We start from the raw sequence: 19,725 nt of genomic DNA on the forward strand, positions 1-19,725 counted from the left end.
AAGCATCAGCCTCTCCTGCGTGTTCTCCGAAGGCAGCTCTCTGCATCTGTGAGCTCTCGCACGTCTTGTTTAAGGCGTTCCTCTTGGTCGTGCTCTGCGCCCTAATGTGACGGGCTGTTTCTTGGCAGTTGCTGTTCTTCCAGTCTTTGCAAATGTGATCGACCGCATTTCACTTGCAGTGAGGTCTATAAAAGCCTTCACATTTCATTCTGTCCCAGGAAACCTGTGACTGCTTCTAATGTGCTTTCTGAAGGCATCGGTCTGCCTTTAAATTCATTTAACATCTAATACATCTTTGATAACAGCCATTGCTTTCAAAATCTGTTCTGCCATGCTTGTGCTCTTGCCTATTATAAAAAAAACTTTTCAAGTGCCCGGCCAATCCCCGAGAGGGCAAGTACACCAGCCCTGAAGCACCCTGTTTCCAGTCCAGGATCCAAGCTCCTCACAGTTTCACACGCACCCCTTTCTGGAATTGGATGTCACACTCAAGCGTCTCTTTATGCTTTGGTTCGTCCTGGAACTGCTCAAAACAAATGGGCTTTTCCTGGCAGATGAGAATATATTCTTCTGGTAAACAGCAACGATACCTTTCTGATGACATGGGACATAGGGTTTGGGTGTCCAGTTCTAAACGAGCCTAGGCTCAGAGTGAATCCTTCCACTTTACAGAAATCACAATTTGAGGTGAGTTCTGGTTATTTGCTGTGATAAAAGATCACAGCCAGCAGCAACTTAAGGAAGGAAAAGGGTTGTCTTTTAGTTCTAGGTTATAGTCTACCCCTGAGGAGAAGAAGTCAAGGCAAGGACTCAAGGCAGCTAGTCACGTAGTATCCACAGTCGAAACTGGAGAGGAATGAATGCATCCCTGGGGCTTGCTCACTCTTTTCATATTTCTGTACTTTGGGACCTCTTGCCTAGGGAATGGTCCCGCCCTCAGTGAGCCTAGGGAATGGTCCCGCCCTCAGTGAGCTAGGTCAATTAACAATCAAGACAGTCCCCTGCAGAGATGTCCACAGACCAATTTCACTCCTTATTGAAGTTCTCTCTTCCCAGGTGACTTTAGGTTATGTTGAGTTGACCATAATAAGACTAGCCAACACAAGGTGTTTTCCTGTGGGCACTGGCTGCAACGACACACAAGTCAGGCGTAATCTCCAACATTATGTAATCATGTTGGGCATCAGGACACTTGCTGACACACTTCAAGATCTCTCCCAGTACTGAGGGTTTTCTTTTGCTTCGCTATTACAAAACTTACTTTTTTGGTATGCTCTTCATTCAGAAAAGTCACATTGAGCCAACATCTGGGTTTTCCTCCTGCCTTAGAAAGTGATACTTTAGATATAATTGAAAGCATCTCATGACTGAGAACCCCATTATTAATACAGTTTACTTAAAGGACACTAAATTGGAGTCAGATGATGTAGGTCCTAGCTGGTTATGAACTGGCTGCTTAATGTGACCTGTGAGCTCAGATTTCCCATCTACGTGCCATTTCACTAACTCATTCGGTTAGGTATTTACCCATGATCGTGTTCTGGAAAAGATTTGAAGTCAGCTTCAGAGAAGTGAATATAAGACACGTTTTAAAAGCAAAAAAAGGGCAGAGATGGTGGACAGAAAGGAAGGCATCTAATTGCAACTTAAAATAAGCCTGAAACGTCTTAATCGGTCTTCGAAGCATTTAGGGAGAACGCTTGCCACCTGGAGTTCTGTCAGTTTGAGCCGAACTACCTAATGGCCAGAGGGCACCCTGAGTAATTCATCTGCGTAGCTGTCTGAACATAATTAAGCCTATTGCTAAGAAGCAGAGCAAGCAGAGTAGAGCTGCCCTCAATATGGGATGTGATGGAGTTGAACAGTATCTTTACAGAGGCACGGTACACATAGGACTTCCCGTAAAAGAATCATTGCAGCACTGGAAGCACACCGGTGTGATCCTAGCCATTGGGAAGCACACTAGTGTGAATTTCCATTACAGTCAGTGAGCACCTTGTGTGCACTGACCACCTTGCTCTCTATCAGGCTGGCTTGCCCCAAATGTCCTGCTGCCCTTCAATCTGCCACAGGCTTGGTGAAGATAATGTGGTGGGAGCCAGGTCTTGATGTCCTCGTGTGATGTCACGTGGCCAGCCACTGTCTCTAGTCCTAGGGTGTCCTTGCAAATTGTCTTAGGGTTTCGATTGCTATGATGAAACACCCAGGGCCACCAGCCAAGGAACGCACTACCCACCATGGAATGGGCTCCTCCCACTTCAGTCACCAATTAAGAAAACACCCTACAGCTGGGTGTTATGGAGGCATTTTCTCAATTTATGTTTTCTCCTTTCAGATGACCCTAGCTTGTGTCAGGCTGATATAAAACTATTCAGCTTGTCAAAACTATTGATCCCTTGTCAGCTAAACACACAAGCACATCACTGATAAGCCAAATCCATTCCTTTCTTGCTCATTCCTAAGATTAACATCTCAGCATAGAGCCTTTTACAAACTTTAAAAGTTCCAGCTTTCACAAATTCAGACATGTTCTAAAATTCAGACTCATTAATGTTCCAAAGTATCTTTTAAAAAACCTAAGAATATCTTTAAAAATTAAGTCTTTCGGGGTTGGGGATTTAGCTCAGTGGTAGAGCACTTGCCTAGCAAGCTCAAGGCCCTGGGTTCGGTCCTCAGCTCCGAAAAATAGAAAAAAAAAAATTAAGTCTTTCAACTTTGGGTGTCTGTAAAATAAAAAAATAAATACTTTCTTCCTTCAAGAGGGAAGAACCAAGGCACAGTCACAATCAAATCAAAGCAAAATTGAACTCCAAAAGTGTGAATAATTCAACATCCAATGTCTGGGACTCACTCACAATCTTCTGGGCTCCTCCAAGGGGCTCGGGTACTTTGTCTAGCTCTGCCCTCAGCAGCACACACAAGTTGTCTAATAAGCTTAGGCAGGCTCCACTCCACTGCTCCTATTGTTCTTGGTCATCCCATGGTACTGGCATCTCCAAAACTCTGGAGTCTTCTCCTGCGACTGGGCTGCACTTTCATCAATAGCCTCTCACAGGCTCTCTTCATGGTGCCAAGCCTCAACTTCTCTGCATGACTCCTTCAGTCCTGGGCCTTCTGCTGCCACTGAGACTGTATCTTCACCAGTGGCCTCTCTTGGCCTCTCACAGTGCCAAGCCTCAGCGGCTCTACATGACCCCTTCAAAACCAGTACTACTAAGGTGACTCTTACATGTAAAATATAAATCAGTTTTTTTCTTTCCAGCCCCTGCTCCTAAAATGATGACTCTGAGTCTAATTATTAATGAATGTCTAGGCCTGAGTTTAGCTACCTGGCTTGTTTTCTCTCTTTGTCTTCTTACGTCTATCTCCTCAATGTTCCTCACAGCTTTGACTATTTCCCAGAACTCTTTCTGTCCCTGCTGGATGTCCTACGTCCTATTTCTTGCCTCAGCTCATTGGCCATAAGCTTTTTTATTGCCAGACGTTGCTTATAAGAGATTTTTCTCTACCCTTACACTACCAAGTTCATTTGCCAGCACAAGGCACAACCTTGGCTGCCTCTAGAACACAACTTCTGTGTGCTCTCAGGAAACACTCCCCAGAAGATTTCACCTCAACGCTGCAGGCCTCTTCTTAATAATCTCTTAGCTCCAGCTGACCATCATCAATTGTCATGGTAATGCAAAGGTTTCCCTTCAGTGGGGCTGGTCTCTTGTTAATCACAGCTTATTCTTTAGCCCCAGCTGACTAGAACCACAGCATCTTAATCAAAAAATAACCAATGTCCCAATAGAGTCTTTAAACTTCCCTCTAAAACGTCTCAAGAGGCCTCCATCATCTGCCCTGACCTCAGCATTCTTATCTTCCAAAAGAACCGCTCAACACTCAGTGGATTTTCTAGCCCAAAGTTCGAAATTTCCTCCACAGTCCTACCCAAAATATGGTCAGGTCTGTCACAGCAATGCCCCACTACCCTGGTACCATCTTGTTTTTGTTAGGGTTTGTATTGCTCTGATGAAACACCGTAACCAAAGAAACTTAAGAAGAAAAGTGTATTCTGCTTATACTTCCATCCCTCTGTTCATCACTGAAGGAAGTCAGGACGGGAACTCAAACAGAGCAGGAGCTGATGCAGAGACCATGGGTGGTGCTCTCCTGACTTGTTCACCCTGATTTTTTATAACCCAAGACCACCAGCCCAGTGATAGCAACACTCACAGTTACTAATTAAGAAAAGACCTTACAGGTGGATCTTATGGAAGCATTTTCTCAATCAAGGTTCCCTCTTTGAGGTGACTCTAGCTTGCGTCAAGTTGACATAAAGCCAGCTGGGGCACGTAGGATGCTATTCAAATTCTGTTCTGGGATGCTCAGAACTCAAATGCTTTTGTCGTCTCTACTTAATGAACATTTTTTAAAGCTAGCATACAAGGTAATGTGTGTCACTTTACTGTGCTCTCACTCATTCTGTCCCTGCTTAAAGTGGGCATGGTACAGTCAGGGTTTGTGTGGAATCATAGAGGTTTATTGCCCTCTTAGTGAAGTCTTTCTTCTAGCTTTATTTTATTTTATTTCATTTTACTATTGTATTCTTGCCTTTCCCTTCCAGTCAGCTATGTTTCTTAACTGCCCAAATCTGGACAAAGTATTTGACACCTCAGATTGCATATTGGAAGAAGAGCCAGACTTCTGACAACACTATTACTCTGTAGCTCTTTCCTTCGTTGGTTGTTGATTGGTTTTAATGAAATGCATTCACAGTCGTCATAGCCATGTTCTGGAGACTGAGAATGCCAAGAGGCCAGCCTTGGAAGACATTGCTTCCTACCTAAATTCTTCCCACTGTTGGTAACATGTGGTAAGATAGGTCCTACAGAACAGGAATTTGGATCAACCAGCCACCTCCACACCCTGGCTTTGTCCTAACCGAGGATGAGACCTTGGGTAACTAACTTACGTAGGCACCTACTTAGTCTATTAAATTGGGATAATAGTACCTTTGGTTCAAGCTCATTAGGGCTCAATGGGGAAAGGCTCATGCTACCATACCAGGCTACCAATCCCGACAGCCTGAGTTTGATTCGTGGGCCCCACGTGATTGAAGGACAGGACTGGCTTCCCTAAGTTGGCTTCTGATCACATAGTTGTAACAGGCTCAGGACTGTCTGGTGAATTAATACTGTATAAGTGGTTGGCTAATGTAAGTCAGTACTGTTCTTATCCATCACTGCTTGGATCCCATTCTTGAAAGTGTGTGCTGTTTGGTCATTGACTCTTGTAGTCCACTGAGGGGTGTGGTTCCAGCAGTGGGTGGTGCGGATGCAAAGTGATGGAGGTTTTAACCATCAGGCCTCAGGAGCTCTTCTCGGTTCCATTGTTGTCTTTATCCCACTGAGAGTCCACTCTGCTCGGAAAGGACAGCTCCTGCTCAGACTGTAGCAAACTGAATCTTCTGTTTGATTTTCTCTTTTGTATATTTGGGGAAATGATACTTTGTAAATATGCTTTTCTTCAACTCTATGTTGACTCTAACGCTCTCAGGTCTTACAAATGATGGTTCTTTATCGGCTGGTTTTGCTAAGCAGTGTCGGAAGAACAGGCAGAAATGTGGCTGGGGATGTAGCTCAGTGGCGGGACACTTAACGGCTTTTTGTTAAGTGCCTTTTGCTATATTCTTTGTCTTTCTCTTGGAATTTGGAGACATAGTCTCACTGTGTAACTCAGGCTGGCTTTAAGTGTGTGGCAGTCCTGCCTTAGCCTCCCGAGTGCTGGGATTGGGGTGTGAGATCCTTCCTTTAACGGCTGATACTTAAGATGCTCACAGTGCACTCTCCATGGCCAACCCTTGTAATTCCTGGTCCTCCTGTCTGCTGGCTTATGTAATGACATAACAAAACAGACACAGGGCCAGATTTGGGGGTCAAGAGTGTTGACTGGGGATCAGTGCGGTGTAGGGCAGAGGAAAGAGGCAAGGTTGGACAGAGAGAAAACTTATGCCACCATCCAGCCTTGTGCATTAGCAAGTTGGCAGGACACCATGGAGATGACTGCTGAACCCCCAGCCAGTTGCCCTGCTGGGTGGGAGGTAGACCCAGAAAGGCTTGAAGACCATCTGACCGCCACAGAGCAGATAACTCGCCCCAGGCCCATCCCTGAGGGCACCTGCACATCCTTCTTCCTCCCTCCCCCTCCTTCTCTTCCTTCTTCTCGCTCTGGGGTGTATCTGGGAGTGGGGGGAAGCGGTAGTGATGGTGGTTGCTCAGGGATCAAGAGGGCTTTCTGCTCTTCCTAAGGACCTGAGTTTGGTCCTCAGAATCCACAACTGCCCGTAATCCAGCTCCAGGTTGTCCTGCATCCTCTTCTGGATTCTGGAGGCATAATACACATCACACACGATGCACACATGCACGCGTGCCACATATGCTGAAACAGTTACAAAGTAAAAATAAATCCTTTAAAAGAAAGCACAGCCAGAGGCTCAGTAAGGATTGCAGATAATTTAATCTTCAGTGACATTAAGTGAAACAAGGCTTTACAGTCGAAGTTAATTTGATATTATGTTAAAGTCTCAGTTCAACCCTCTTTTTTTAAAAAAGTGAACCATGATAAAAACAGCAATGTTGAAAGCCAGAGTCCAGTGCACATACCACTTAGAGCCCTCTCTGTTGGAACCTTCCAGAGGCTGTGGATCTTTCAATGGTGTCCACTCTGCATGCGAAGAGCAGCAGATAAGGAATTCATAATCCTTGTTATTCACTCCAAGAGCAAGGGGAGCTGTGGTCTTGAGGCCATTACAGCCATACATGTTATTACAGTCATCTGTTTTGCAAGTCTGCTTCTAGCGTGTTACTTCTTCGGTGCATTGAGGTTCTGGTGAGCCCATAGTTAATTCCAAGAAACACAGGAAGAGAGGCAATCTGTCTGTATTGATGACGGTGTAACATCATGTCTCCACAGACTTTTGAGCAGAAGGCAGGACACAGCCAGCAGCAGTCACTTGTGTTATAGCCAGATCTACTGGCTGCATTTAACACACTATCTGAGATCACTCTGGGAATAAAACAGAAGCCAGGACATAATACATATATGCAGTATATATAGTATATAATGCAGGCAGGTAGCATGCAGTAAGCAGTGTTTAATAAAGATCATTTTAATGCAGGCATAGGTAATGTGATGAATTCCTATTGAGAATATGGACTCAGAGCCCAGGAATAGCAGTTAGCCCCAGCCATAGATGATAGCGAGTTTACTTGTTAAAACTAGGGAGCCAGTGCCCAGCATCTACTGGTGCAAGCTCAGGTCCTGGGTACGTTGCAAGCACTGAAAGCCACAGAGGCCACAGGGGCTTCTTTGATGTTCCAGAAGAGCGGGTTACATTGGAGGCCAAGAAGGATAGGCTTAATGGTTAGCGCTCGGTCCCAGAGAGAAATGCCTCTGGGAGAATGCCAGCTTTGAGTGGCCACTGGGAGCAGCCCTCTCAGCCTTTGTGTAGATGGCACCTGCCCTGCCTGGGAGAGTAGACTGTGGTCTGTCATGTGCTCCAAATGTCTTGTCAGAGTCCTGGGAGATAACGAATGGTGGGGACTCAGAGGGTCCCAGGACAGGAGTCATGATATTCTTGTGCCCTAGAAAGACATCTACCAGGCTGTATGAGAGGGCTCCTCACATGTTAATTTGGTAAATTGATACAACACTACATGGGGTAGGAGTACCTGGGTTAATTGTGCCCTTTGGCCATGTAGGAGGGTAACTTGCCAATGATACAGTGTTTGAAAGTAAAGTGAACATTTGTACCTGTCTTAAAGACTAGCTCTGAGGATTACACAGATACTGTTCCTGCTCTCCCCGACCCCTACAGGGCAGGATCTCAGGATGTATGCAGCCCATGCTAACCTCGAACCTAAGGTTTCACTTCCCAAGTGTTGGGATTACAGGTGTGAACCACCATACCTGACTACTTCTCTATTTTTATAGTCTGGAAATTAAGCATAGAGGGAAAAAAAAATCAAAGTTTCCTCAGATTGTCCCTGTCAGCAGTGATAAGAAATGATTGGATGCTAAAGATATTTTGACTCTTTTTTTAAAAAGGTACCAAACAATAGCTATGAAAGAAAAAAAAAATCATAGCACGTGATGCCCCAGTACACTCACCTTTTGTTCTTGACATATTCGAATAAATTATTTTCCTAACTCACCTGTGGTCTTTAAAGGGAAGTTCTCAGTTGTTATCTAAAAGTAGAAGAGTGCAGCAATAAATTTTGAAATATTTTATAAACATTGTCTTATCTTGTACATACACAGGGCGTTATTGATTTATGGAAATACTGTGCAGATATTCCTTGAAACAGGGTCCCATCATGTGTTTAAAATGTGACCATTGCTGAACTAGCAAAATGGCTCAATGGGCAAAGTGCTTTCTGTGTAAACTCGTGGACCTCAGCTGGATCCTTAGAGCCCAGATGGAAAAATCCAGATGGGAAAGCTCTTCTGTAACGCTGGCAAGGTGGAAGGTTCAAATGGGAGAATCCTCAGACGCTTGAGGGCCAGCTAGCCTGGTGCCCAGCCGTGCTCACGAGATCCTGCCTCAGGATTGGAAGGCGAGATCCAGCACCTCTACACACACACCATGGCATACATATATCTATAATGTGCATCCATGCAGGCATGCACACGATTAAAAACTATGTCTGTGTATAACCATTTCTCTGAGAATGCTTTAGGGAGGGGTCCCTGGTTTCTTTTGGGGGTTCCCCCATCTCTCTCTCTCTTAGATTTATTTATTTACTTTATGTGAGTACACTGTAGTGTCTTCAGACACACCAGAAGAGGGCATTGGATTCCATTACAGATGGTTGTGAGCCACCATGTGGTTGCTGGGAATTGAACTCAGGACCTCTGGAAGAGCAGTTGGTGCTCTTAACTGCCAAGCCATCTCTCCAGCACAGGTTTCCTGTCCTGTTCCCTCCTTCCTAAGTCTTCTTCCTCTGAATGTTTTGTTCTTCATTATCTGAGGCTCCCTGTCCTTATATTCACAGTCTTCAGCTTGGAACATTGGTTTTTGGGTGGTTGTTGTTGTTGTTGTTGTTGTTGTTGTTGTTGTTGTTGTTGTAAGGAAAAGTCTCACTATGTATCCCGAGCTGGCCTTGAACTCAGTCTTCTTGATTCAGCCTCCCTAGAGATGTGTGCCACCACATCCGGCCAGCACAGGGCAGCTCAAAAGCACCGGGTTTCTCCCTAGTTCCTGTGGAGGACCAAAGTTTCCTTCCTAGTTACTGTGAAAACAGCAAGGATGTCGAGGAAAGGGCACCCGTGGACTTTCCCGCCTCCTCCTGTGACTTGAAAGGTTATCTTTGCCATCTTCATAAGTTCAGACGTCCTTGGGGAAGTCGGGAGAATTTCCAACGTTAATTCTGTGCAAGTCATCAAATGGTCAGTGACTCAGTTGCCTTTCCTAGCACATGATACCTACTATGCACAGAATGAGAGGATTCTGAGCGGTTTTTCTCAGCGACAGTAGCTGTGCACCATGTAAACTGGCTCTTACCAGAGTTGTCCCCAATAGCCATGGGATGGCAGTTTCCATATTCTTAGACAGTTCTGAAACACCTCTGGAATGGTTAGTTTCAGTTGTCAGCTTGACACAGTCTAGGGTCACCTTGGAAGGCAGTCTCAGTAAAACACCGTCTAGATTAGGTTGGCCTGTGGGTGTGTCTGTGGAGTACCTAATAGTGCTCAGTGGGAAGACTCACCCAGTGTGGGTGGCACCATTACCTAGGCAGGGAATCCTGAATGCATGTGTGCATTCATTCATTCATTCATTCAGCCAGCCGTCAGTCAGTCAGTGCTCTCTGCTTTAGACTGAGTCTCACGTGGCTCATCACCTCCTCTTCCTGCTGCCTTACCTTCCCCACAGTGATGGACTGTAACCTGGAATTGTGAGCCATGTAAACCTTTCTCCCTTAAGTTACTCTGTGGTAGAATTTATCACAGCAACCGGAGGAGAAGCTGAGACACTCCATCCTCCTGTGGCTGACACATACCTTCCTTTCCCTGTACGATGTGCTTTATTTATTATGACATCAAGAGATTCCTGGGGATTCCCCCTCATTTATAAATCAAATTAGACTACCCCAGCCCCCACTTTCAAAATCCAGAACATTCAGATTTCCAATGTCAAGAGTTGAGAGTCCCAGTATCATTGAGAACTAAGTGGTGTATTTGTAATTGTATACAGCGGTGTTTGTCAGATGTACCGTGGGTCATTTCTCTATTCCTTATTTTAGTATGTGGGTCTTTTGCCTGCTTGTGTGTCTTTGTGCCCTGTACACACCTAGTTCCTACCGAAAGAAAATGCCTGAACCCCTGGGACTGCAGTCACAGATAACTAAGATGTTATCTGTGACTTAGTTATCACAGATAACTAAGGTGCTGGGACGCTAGCTTGGGTCCTCTGGAAGAGCCAAGCTCTTAACCATTGAACCATCTCTCCAGCCCCTTGTTTTCTGAATTTGATCAGTGTATTTATTCATTAAATGCTCTTGACATGCTCGCGACAAGTGCTGGGGATTTGATAATGGGACAAAATAGAAATGGGTCTCTTCAGATGCTCCATGGCTGAGTCCAACCCTTCGTGAATAAAACTGGAAAGACGGTTGCTTGTTGGCTGGGAGTGATGAGCTGTTAGGATGCAGAGAGGAGGACAGGGGAGATGAGGAGACCTCCCTCGTGGAATGGGAAGGTGAAATGAATGAGTTTTTAAGGCTCTGAGTAAACCCCATATGTAATAGGCACACGAGAGAGGAAGAATCATCCAAGTTAAGGAGAGAACTGAAAGAGAGAAGCCAGACAGGAATCTCAGAGGTTGGAAATAAGCAGCGAAGACCTTGAGGTCACCTGCTCATTGGGAAACCTTCTGTTCAATGGGAAAGGCTTCTGATACATTTACCAACCCACAAGTCACTGAGGATCTTAGTGAGGGAGGGGCCCTGAAGAGATGGAGGGCAAAATTTCGAGGGAAAAGAAATTCCAGAGTGGGTGACAAAGAGGGAAAGCCGTAAAACAAATATAGACCAGTCCTTCTGGAAGTTGGTCAAGAGATTGTAGGTGTAAGATGTGGATCAGAAAGGGTTGGGTTCATTTCGGTTTCTTCATTTGTGCACACAAAAGCGTGTGTGTCTGTGTGTGTGTGTGTGTGTGTGTGTCTGTGTCTGTGTGTGTGTGTGTGTGGGGGGGCGTATGGGTGTGTGTGTGTGTATGTGAGTGTGTGTGTCTGTGTGTGTGTGTGTGTGTGGGGGTATGGGTGTATGTCTGTGTGTGTGTGTCTGTGTGTGTGTGTCTGTGTGTCTGTGTGTGTGTGTGTGTGTGTGTGTGTGTGTGTGTGTGTATGTGTGTGTGTGTGTGTGTGTGTGTGTGTGTGTGTGTGTGTGTGTGTGTGTGTCTGTGTGTGTGTGTCTGTGTGTGTGTTTGTGTGTGTGTGTGTGTGTGTGTGTCTGTGTGTGTGTCTGTGTGTGTATGTCTGTGTGTGTGTGTGTGTGTGTGTGTGTCTGGGGGGTATGGGTGTATGTCTGTATGTGTGTGTCTGTCTGTGTCTGTGTGTGTCTGTGTCTGTGGGGGGTATATGTCTGTGTGTGTCTGTGTCTGTGAGGAGAGGTACAGGCGTGAGAGTCAGGCTCAGATTTCAACACCCCCTCCATGTGTCCCAGGATCTACCTTGAGGAATCAGGCACCCTCCTCATCTTCCCCTGTCCAGGATTCCATGACCATAGGCAGTACCCGGACAATGCTTACACTAATACAAATTACTTCATGAAGCCCATCCACGACCCAAACACTCCGTCTATCACAGGCACCAACTGTAGCTAACTGAGGTCCTCCGTGTATGCGCTCAGTGGTTACTGAGTGACTGTGAGGGATTGAATGCCTTTTTTTTTTTTTTTTAAGAATAAAAAGGCCTGGGTTTCAGAGAAGCAAACTAAAGTATTTAGAGAGAAACACTATATATGTGTCATTTACTTTCAAATAATTTAGCAAAACCCCAGGGTGATGAAACCACAGTAAAGTGGGTATGTTACCAATTTCCTTCTGGTTTGAAGAACTTTCTAATAGTAAAATAGGGGTCTGAGGAGATGGCTTAGTGGGTAAAGGCCCTGCTGTGCCTGCATAAGGAGCAGAATTAGAATCTTCAGAGTCCACATAAGAGTGGGATGCTGGAGTGCACAAGTCTGTGCCACCACCTCTAAAGGAAAGGCAGAGACAGGGGTGTCCCTGGAGGAGGGCCAGATGGACTAGATTCACTGTGTGAGCATCCAAGTATTCACAGACACACACATACACACACACACTCACACAGACACACTCACACACACACACACACACACACACACACACACACACACACACACACACACACACACACACACACACACACACACACACACACACACACACACACACACACACACACACACCCACACACACTCACACACACAGACACACACACTCACACACACACACGCACACACACACACACAGATACAGACACACATACACACATTCACACAGACACACTCACACACTCACACAGACACACACAGACACACAGACACACTCACACACACTCACACACACAGACACACACACTCACACACACACAGATACAGACACACACTCACACAGACACATTCACACACACAGACACACACACAGATACAGACACACACACTCACACAGACACACTCACACTCACACACACTCACACAGACATACACACACACAGATACAGACACACATGCAGACACACACACAGATAAAGACACACACAGACCCACACAGACACACTCACGCAGACACACACAGACACACACACACCCTTTTCCAAACGTAGGTACTCAGAGAGGTTGAGCAGTTCATCCCACAGGTATTGAATGGAGCCAGGTCCTAGCAGAATATGGTTGGGCTGGGTACTATTCCAGGAGGAACTGGGGCATTAACTTAGAATCTTCAGTCTGGGGGCTGCTGTCCTTGCAAGACGTTCTGTAGACCCACACACTGGTGTTAAGAGTTTGTGAACAGAAGGGCAGGAATGATGGCTCAGCAGATAAGAGCACTTGTTCTTACAGAGGAGTCAGGTTCCTGTGTCCGCCATTAACGGGGGTTCCAGGGGATCCAGCGTATTTTCAGACCTGTGGGGGCACAGGCACGCATGTGGTACCCATGGGCAAGATAAGATAAAATAAGCCCATAAATCATGTCGTGGAAGAGAAGCGTTGTGTGCAGAGTTGCCTGGGTCATCGGGGCAGAGTCTAAGGGACGCCCTAGCGTCAGCATCAGCACCGCGCTGCTCTAGCACTTTCTAAGACCCTCATCCTGAACTCCAGCCAGTGGGTAGCGTTTTCTCCCCTCCAAGTTCCTGATCCCTAAGTTCTCTCTAGACGAATAGCATCAGATGCAGTTAGGCAGCGCTTGTATGGAAGACTCTGATGTAATTTGTGGGCTTGGATGTTTGCACACCCGGGAGTTTGAAGCTCACTTCATCTGTGTTCATCAAAGAGCCCCCAGGGGGAAGTAAGTACACTTGTTGACAGAATGCATCAAAGTCGGTTGTTTCTGCCACATTATTCACTCTTGGAGGCAAGGAAGCTGGAGTAACCTGTGTGGCATATTTCCAAAACCAGAAGCTTGTTAATTTTCCGTATAAAGCGCCTTGGCCTTGGTCAGGATAGTGGCACCTCTGCGAGCCAGGCTTTCTGTGGCTGTGGAGAGATCTCCATCTTGGCATTCCTTGTCGTCTGTGTACTAGGGATAGGACCTTTGGCCAAATTCATAGGAGGTTCCGTGCTCTATCACTGAGTTCAGCCGTAAGGATAAGCGTGTGAGTGGTGGAGCTGATCAGCCAGTATCCGTGCCTTGCAGGCCTCAAGAAGAAATAAATCTGGGAGTTTGCCGTAGACTGAGCTCCAGAACAGATCCTAGGGCATGACTGTGAGAAAGATGGGTATGATGTTACATTTTTTTAAGATTTATTTATTATATATACAGCATTCTGCCTGCGTGTACACCTGCACACCAGAAGAGGGCACAAGATTTCATTACAGATGGTTGTGAGCCACCATGGGGTTGCTGGGAATCGAACTCAGGACCTCTGGAAGAGCAGTCAGTGCTCTCAACCGCTGAGCCATCTCTCCAGCCTGATGCTATCGTTTCTTACCAAGGCTTTGAGTGACAGCCAACATCACATCATGGATTACTGAGCTCGAGTGGGGTTCAGTACAGACTGGTGTGGGGTCTCTTGACGTGCTCTCAACTTGCCATCCTCACCGCTGCCCTGGGGGTGGACGTTCGGGTGCTCTTTTTCTGGAAAATGAGACTAAGGTATAAAGAGATTTAGTTAACTGCCCCCAAATCCCCCAGCTGGCAAATGGCAACCCAGGGATACCTGCTTCAGCAGCCTGGCTCCCAAGCCTGCGCTCCTTGACCTCACCCACACAGTACAGATGCCCTCAGACTCTATTAAGACTCCTCATCCACCTTCCACCACCGGCAAACAACTCACTTTTTAATCCCTTAAGTCGCCGTGGGAAATTTCCTTTTTCAACCAAGAACTATTAACCACCTGTTGTGCATTAGCGAACCTCAAGTCCATTTATTGGTTTGAAATTAAGCTCCACTCATCTGATTTCAAGTAACAAGCTGAGAAGAAACTCGGTGGAAAAAAAAATAGACTGAGCTCAAACGGCCCAGCTGTTCACCTGTAAGGAAGGGGAAATCCACAGCATCTTGGAAATTTGTCAGAACTCTGCACAGCAAACACCAGCCTGAGTGACATGCTGTTCGGCTCTAACGAGAAGGATGGAGAGCTTTTTTTCTCCATTAGTTAGTTAAATATTCCCAGACTCGATTATTAATAATCTTTATCACTAAAAAAAAAATTCAATTAGAATGGTTTTTGTTAAAGTTTTGGTTTTTTTTTTTTAAATCAAACAGTATAACATTTTTTAAAGACTCAAAATCGTGGTAAAGAGATGACTCTGTGGGTGAGAGCATTTGTTTTGCCAATGTGAGGACCAAGTCTGAATCCCCAATGCCCATGTAAAAAGCCAAGCACACGTGCGTGTGCTTCTAACCCCAGCACTGAGGTACATGTATGCAACACACATGCACGTACACACAAGCACACATTCGTGCATGTACGTAGGCCACACACACACACACACAGACATCACACAGGCACATATACACACACACCCAACCGTTGGTAATCATCCTTCTAGGCATCTGGTGTGGGCACAGTGGGTAGTGTGTTTACAACATTGGATCTGAGGTGTTGATACTATGCTGGAGGTTTAATCTCTGTCATGGGCATGAAAAGGCTCCTTTAGACTCTGCCCCCATTTTGAAGGCCCCTGTGGTGGTACCCACGGTTTATCAATGGCTGCTTCCAAGAGGAAGTAGCGCCCTCTTGTGGCTCATTGGCATACGACCCAAGTCCTGTTGTGTTTATGCAACCCTAGGACTTGATGGTACCCAGCACCTTGTCTGTAGCTCAGGGCCCCTCCATGCCCATTGAAATCTAGATGGAAACCAGAACATCTAGGCTTGCAGCACCAGACTCCCAGCATCCTCTTCTTCACCCTCTGCCTCACTACCCTCAAGGTCTTGATCTAGCAGGGAATCATTCTCAGGTTTTCCAGGGAAGGAGGTGGACGGTCCTTCACTTCAAAGGGCTTTCCTTTCTTGCCTTGAGCCACTGTGTTCAATCTTGACAGTGGAGATTAGTTGAGCCACTGGGGAAGGAATATCTTTAGCGGTAAGATTAAATGTCCTAATTTATATATAGAGAGAGAACTCAGATTTGATGGGTGAGCAGCAAAAAGTAGCTCAAACGTTTTCTGAAAATAAAGCGTCAAGAAATGGACATTTCTACTTTACGTAAACGATACACCATGTTTTGACAGCACCTCTCCCTTTCTCTGTCTCCTGTACAGTATATAGTGGAATGCCATGGGGTCACCCTCCTTCCTCAGTTCTTGGGAATGTACCGGCTTAATGTCGACGGAGTGGAAATATACGTGATTGTTACGAGGAACGTGTTCAGCCACCGTCTCTCTGTGTATAGGAAGTACGACCTGAAGGTGAGCTTGACTTGGGTCATTTTCATTAAGTTTCATGTTCATTTACTCAAGCCTACTCGTCCGTCCATATTGTTTATGTTATAATTAATCATGTGAACGGAATGGTCGGGATGCTTGAATCAGATGCCATTACAGGTGGTCGGGAGCCACCGTGTGGTTGCTGGGAATTGAACTCAGGATCTCTAGAAGAGCAGTCAGTGCCCCTTAACCACTGAGCCATCTCTCCAGCCCTCAAGAGATTGAATCTAGCAGGCAGTTGCCAGCACCGTAGGATTAAGCAGTCCGTGTTATTGCAAGCGTGTCAGCCACATGCCGTGTAGTAGACTGGGAATAGTAGTTTATGGGCGGGACAGACCAGACCCAGCAGCAAGGTGGCCCAGCAGGTAAAATGGGGGCGCTTGCCCCCCAAGCCTCATAACTTGAGTTCACTCATCAGAATCATGGTAGAAGGAAAGAATTGGTCCCCAAAAGCTGGCCTCTGTCCTCTACTTCACGTGCATAAAATGCACACATACAATGATCAAAGAAAACCGAACAAATCTCTAAGTAGGGATTGTTGTTGTCATTGTTGTTGATAAATAATGAGTGCTGTGGGTAGAAATGAACAGGGGGAAGGTCACACTAGTTTTTATTAACAGTGAACAAGTACTCTACTACTAAGCCACAGCCTCAGCCCTTCTTCTTCTTATTTTGAGATGCAGCCTCACTAAGTTGCTCAGGTTTACACTGAGCTCATCCTGAGGCCAACTCATCTAGCCCTTGAGTGATGGCGCCCTGACTCGGCCTGCCTAGTGGAGCCCTGCTCCAGAAGTCCACCAAGGCATACATTTCTAAGTAGGGCGTTAGGTAAGGTGCACCTAGAAGGATGACATTGGTCCCATCTCGAGAGAAATGACAAAGGGGACAGGAGAGCCCAGAGACCAGACCTGTTAAGGACTTAAAATGAGGCCACTGGAAAAGTCTGAACTGAGTGACTTTTAGCCAGGCAACTGCGACGTGCTCGTGTGCCAACACCAAGAGGGGTTGCCTCTTTATAAAGTTTTATTGCTGTGTCATCGTGTGCACGGTTTGTGTTATCTCTGCTTTCACACTATATGAGGCAGTGAACACAGACACTTTGTGGACTGTGGGGCTAAAATATTTACTCTCTGACTCCTGAAAATGTTTATCCTCCTTTGATCTGTGGTACTTAGGTCTCCGGATTTTGTTTGGTTTGGCTGGTTGGTTATTCTGTTTCGTTTTGTTTTTTTGATCTTAGAATTATTCACATACACAAAAGAAGACCCTAAAAGCTTTGTCCTCTGTTGCTTATGTCTGGATATCTACAGTATTAAAGATGGACACAGGGCTGGAGAGACAGGGCTGGAGAGATGGCGCTGCACTAAGAACTTGCTCTCCCAGAGCAGGATCAGACAGCTCCTAACCACCACCAGGGGACCTGACACCCTCTCTCTCTCCCCCGTAAACCCTTACCTATAAATATATACGCTTTCCCATATACCCTTCCATATAAATAAGAATGAATCTTTGCTTAAAAGGAATTTATGAGAGAGATTAAGCTATTGATAATAATAATTATAGTTATTTTAAACAATGATAAATAATTTCATATTAATAGATTTTTATGAAAACTTTTTTTTCAAAAGAAAAATATTAGTGAGTCAAAAAACCTCATGGTTTTATATTTTTTCCCTTTAATTTATTTATTTATTCTCACATCCGGATCACAGAACCCCCCTCCTCCCTCACTCAGCTCTCTTCCCGTCCCCATGGTTCTACATTTCGTGTATGTATATGGTGTACTCCTCCCCCACTCCTCCTTCCCTCCTATTCCCCTCCTGTCCTTGATTTCAGATCTCTACTGTCTGGATTAATTCAGAACAGTTGGAATGCCCTCTCCAATCCTGCTGTCAATACATTGTGGTAATTAGATGAGTAGTTGGGGGAAAAAAATCTAAGCCTACAGAAACGTGTAGTTGGAAAGGAGCGATGTAGAGTTTGGGGGTTATTGTGGATGTCCTTTAATAATACACCAAGACTTAACAGTCAGTAATATCTTAGTTACCCTGAGGAATTTATACTCTGTTCATTAATGTCTCTTGTCAGTTGCATGCGCTGGTGAGTGTGTGGTTCTATAGTCACACCTGCCTCACTGGAGACATAGTGGTTCCTGAGTTAACACAGTTTCTCCTAATGTTGACACATTGAATTACAAAGTATCAAAAGTCGTGTAACTATCCCTACTGGTCAGGTTGAAAGCCTTCCATGTATGGGGACATGAGGGTGGATACAATATTCCAAAAGTCTGGTTTTCATTTGATAGCCCATTGTCACTGACCTCAAGTCCTGTCAGCCATGTTGGGAAATGACAGAGCCCAGCTTCTCCAGAGCACTGAGCCGTGCAGTTTCATTCACTGTCAAGAAGTATCAGTTTCTCAGGTCTGGACAAATGCAGTTCATTTGTTATTTCTTTCTTCAAATACCAATGTTTTATGGAAGAGAAGGTGTCTGTTTCAGCCATAACTGTACCTGTCAGGAGAATGATTCTGAGCAGCGTTCACTGCAAAGCAGACCCGCTCTCTGCTTACCTCTGTTCGGAACGCTGAAGCTGTGTGCTTCAGAATCAAGGCCCTTCATCGGGACGTCCGTCCATACAGATGCTAGGGATTTGGGGTTATCTCGATGTCAGATACTAACTGCTTCACAGGACAAAGCCCACTGATGCGTTGGCAGTGTCCTTGTGAATATCAAGAGCGGAGAGGCAGCCAGTGTCTCAGTATTACAAAACCAGTTTTTGTGAGATGTGGCTGTTACTCACCGTCAACCCCAGCAATCAAACGGCTGAGGCAGCAGGATCACAAGTTCAAGGCCAGCCTGAGCTCCAAGTTTCAAACCAGATTTTAAATGCAGATGAGGTCCTGTCTCGAAAACACCAAAACAAGCAAGCAACAGTTTTGACTTGCAGACCCCTGAGAGCACCTCAGGATTCTGAGCCACGCGTTAAGAAAAGCGAGAGTAAGTAAAGGAAACATGCTGCCTTTGTGTCTGCTCTCTAAATCCCAGACAGGCTGAGCGTCTGACATAGGCCTCGTCTGTCCTGTAGCCCACTCACAAATCAAGCCATTTTATTGCCTTGGAATTGCCTCTGGGGAGTCTCAGCCACACCCCGTTCTCTCATTCCTGATGTCTGGAGCTACACTGCTCACAGGCTCTACTGGAAATTTCGGGGTTCTAGGTGGTGCTCTGACTGTCCCATACCAGAATGTTGGTGCAGCCTCAGGAGCCTCATGAGGTCGGCAGCTGTTTGCGAGTTGCTGAATCTTTGAGCCTCAGTTTCCTGGTCTGTTGCAGCTGGAGTCGTTTTATCTGCACTTGGAGGATGCATTAAATGAGATGCATACATAGCCCATCCAGCATAAGGCACGGCACAGAGGAACTGGGGTCTGCCTGCCCTGCCTCCCATTCACCCCCTTCCCGAGTGCCCTGCCTACCATTTACCCCCTTCCCGAGTGCCCTGCCTCCCATTCATCCCCTTGAAATGGCTACGCTAGCTCTGCCTTCCAGTAAGCCTGCCCAGGTGTAAGTTGTGTTT

General features: G+C 45.8%; 1 protein-coding gene across 2 annotated transcripts in view; it reads left to right on the forward strand.

The window, feature by feature from the left end:
• Nucleotides 1-19,725, forward strand: part of Pip4k2a (phosphatidylinositol-5-phosphate 4-kinase type 2 alpha) — a 164,624-nt gene that overhangs the window by 116,950 nt on the left and 27,949 nt on the right. For both annotated transcript variants that reach the window (XM_032884212.1, XM_032884211.1), the window contains one exon: nucleotides 15,987-16,133. In XM_032884212.1, the coding sequence (XP_032740103.1) occupies nucleotides 15,987-16,133 (147 nt within the window). The remainder of the gene's footprint in view (nucleotides 1-15,986; nucleotides 16,134-19,725) is intronic.

The sequence above is a fragment of the Rattus rattus genome, chromosome 14, assembly GCF_011064425.1.
Source record: "Rattus rattus isolate New Zealand chromosome 14, Rrattus_CSIRO_v1, whole genome shotgun sequence".
NCBI classification, from domain to species: domain Eukaryota; kingdom Metazoa; phylum Chordata; class Mammalia; order Rodentia; family Muridae; genus Rattus; species Rattus rattus.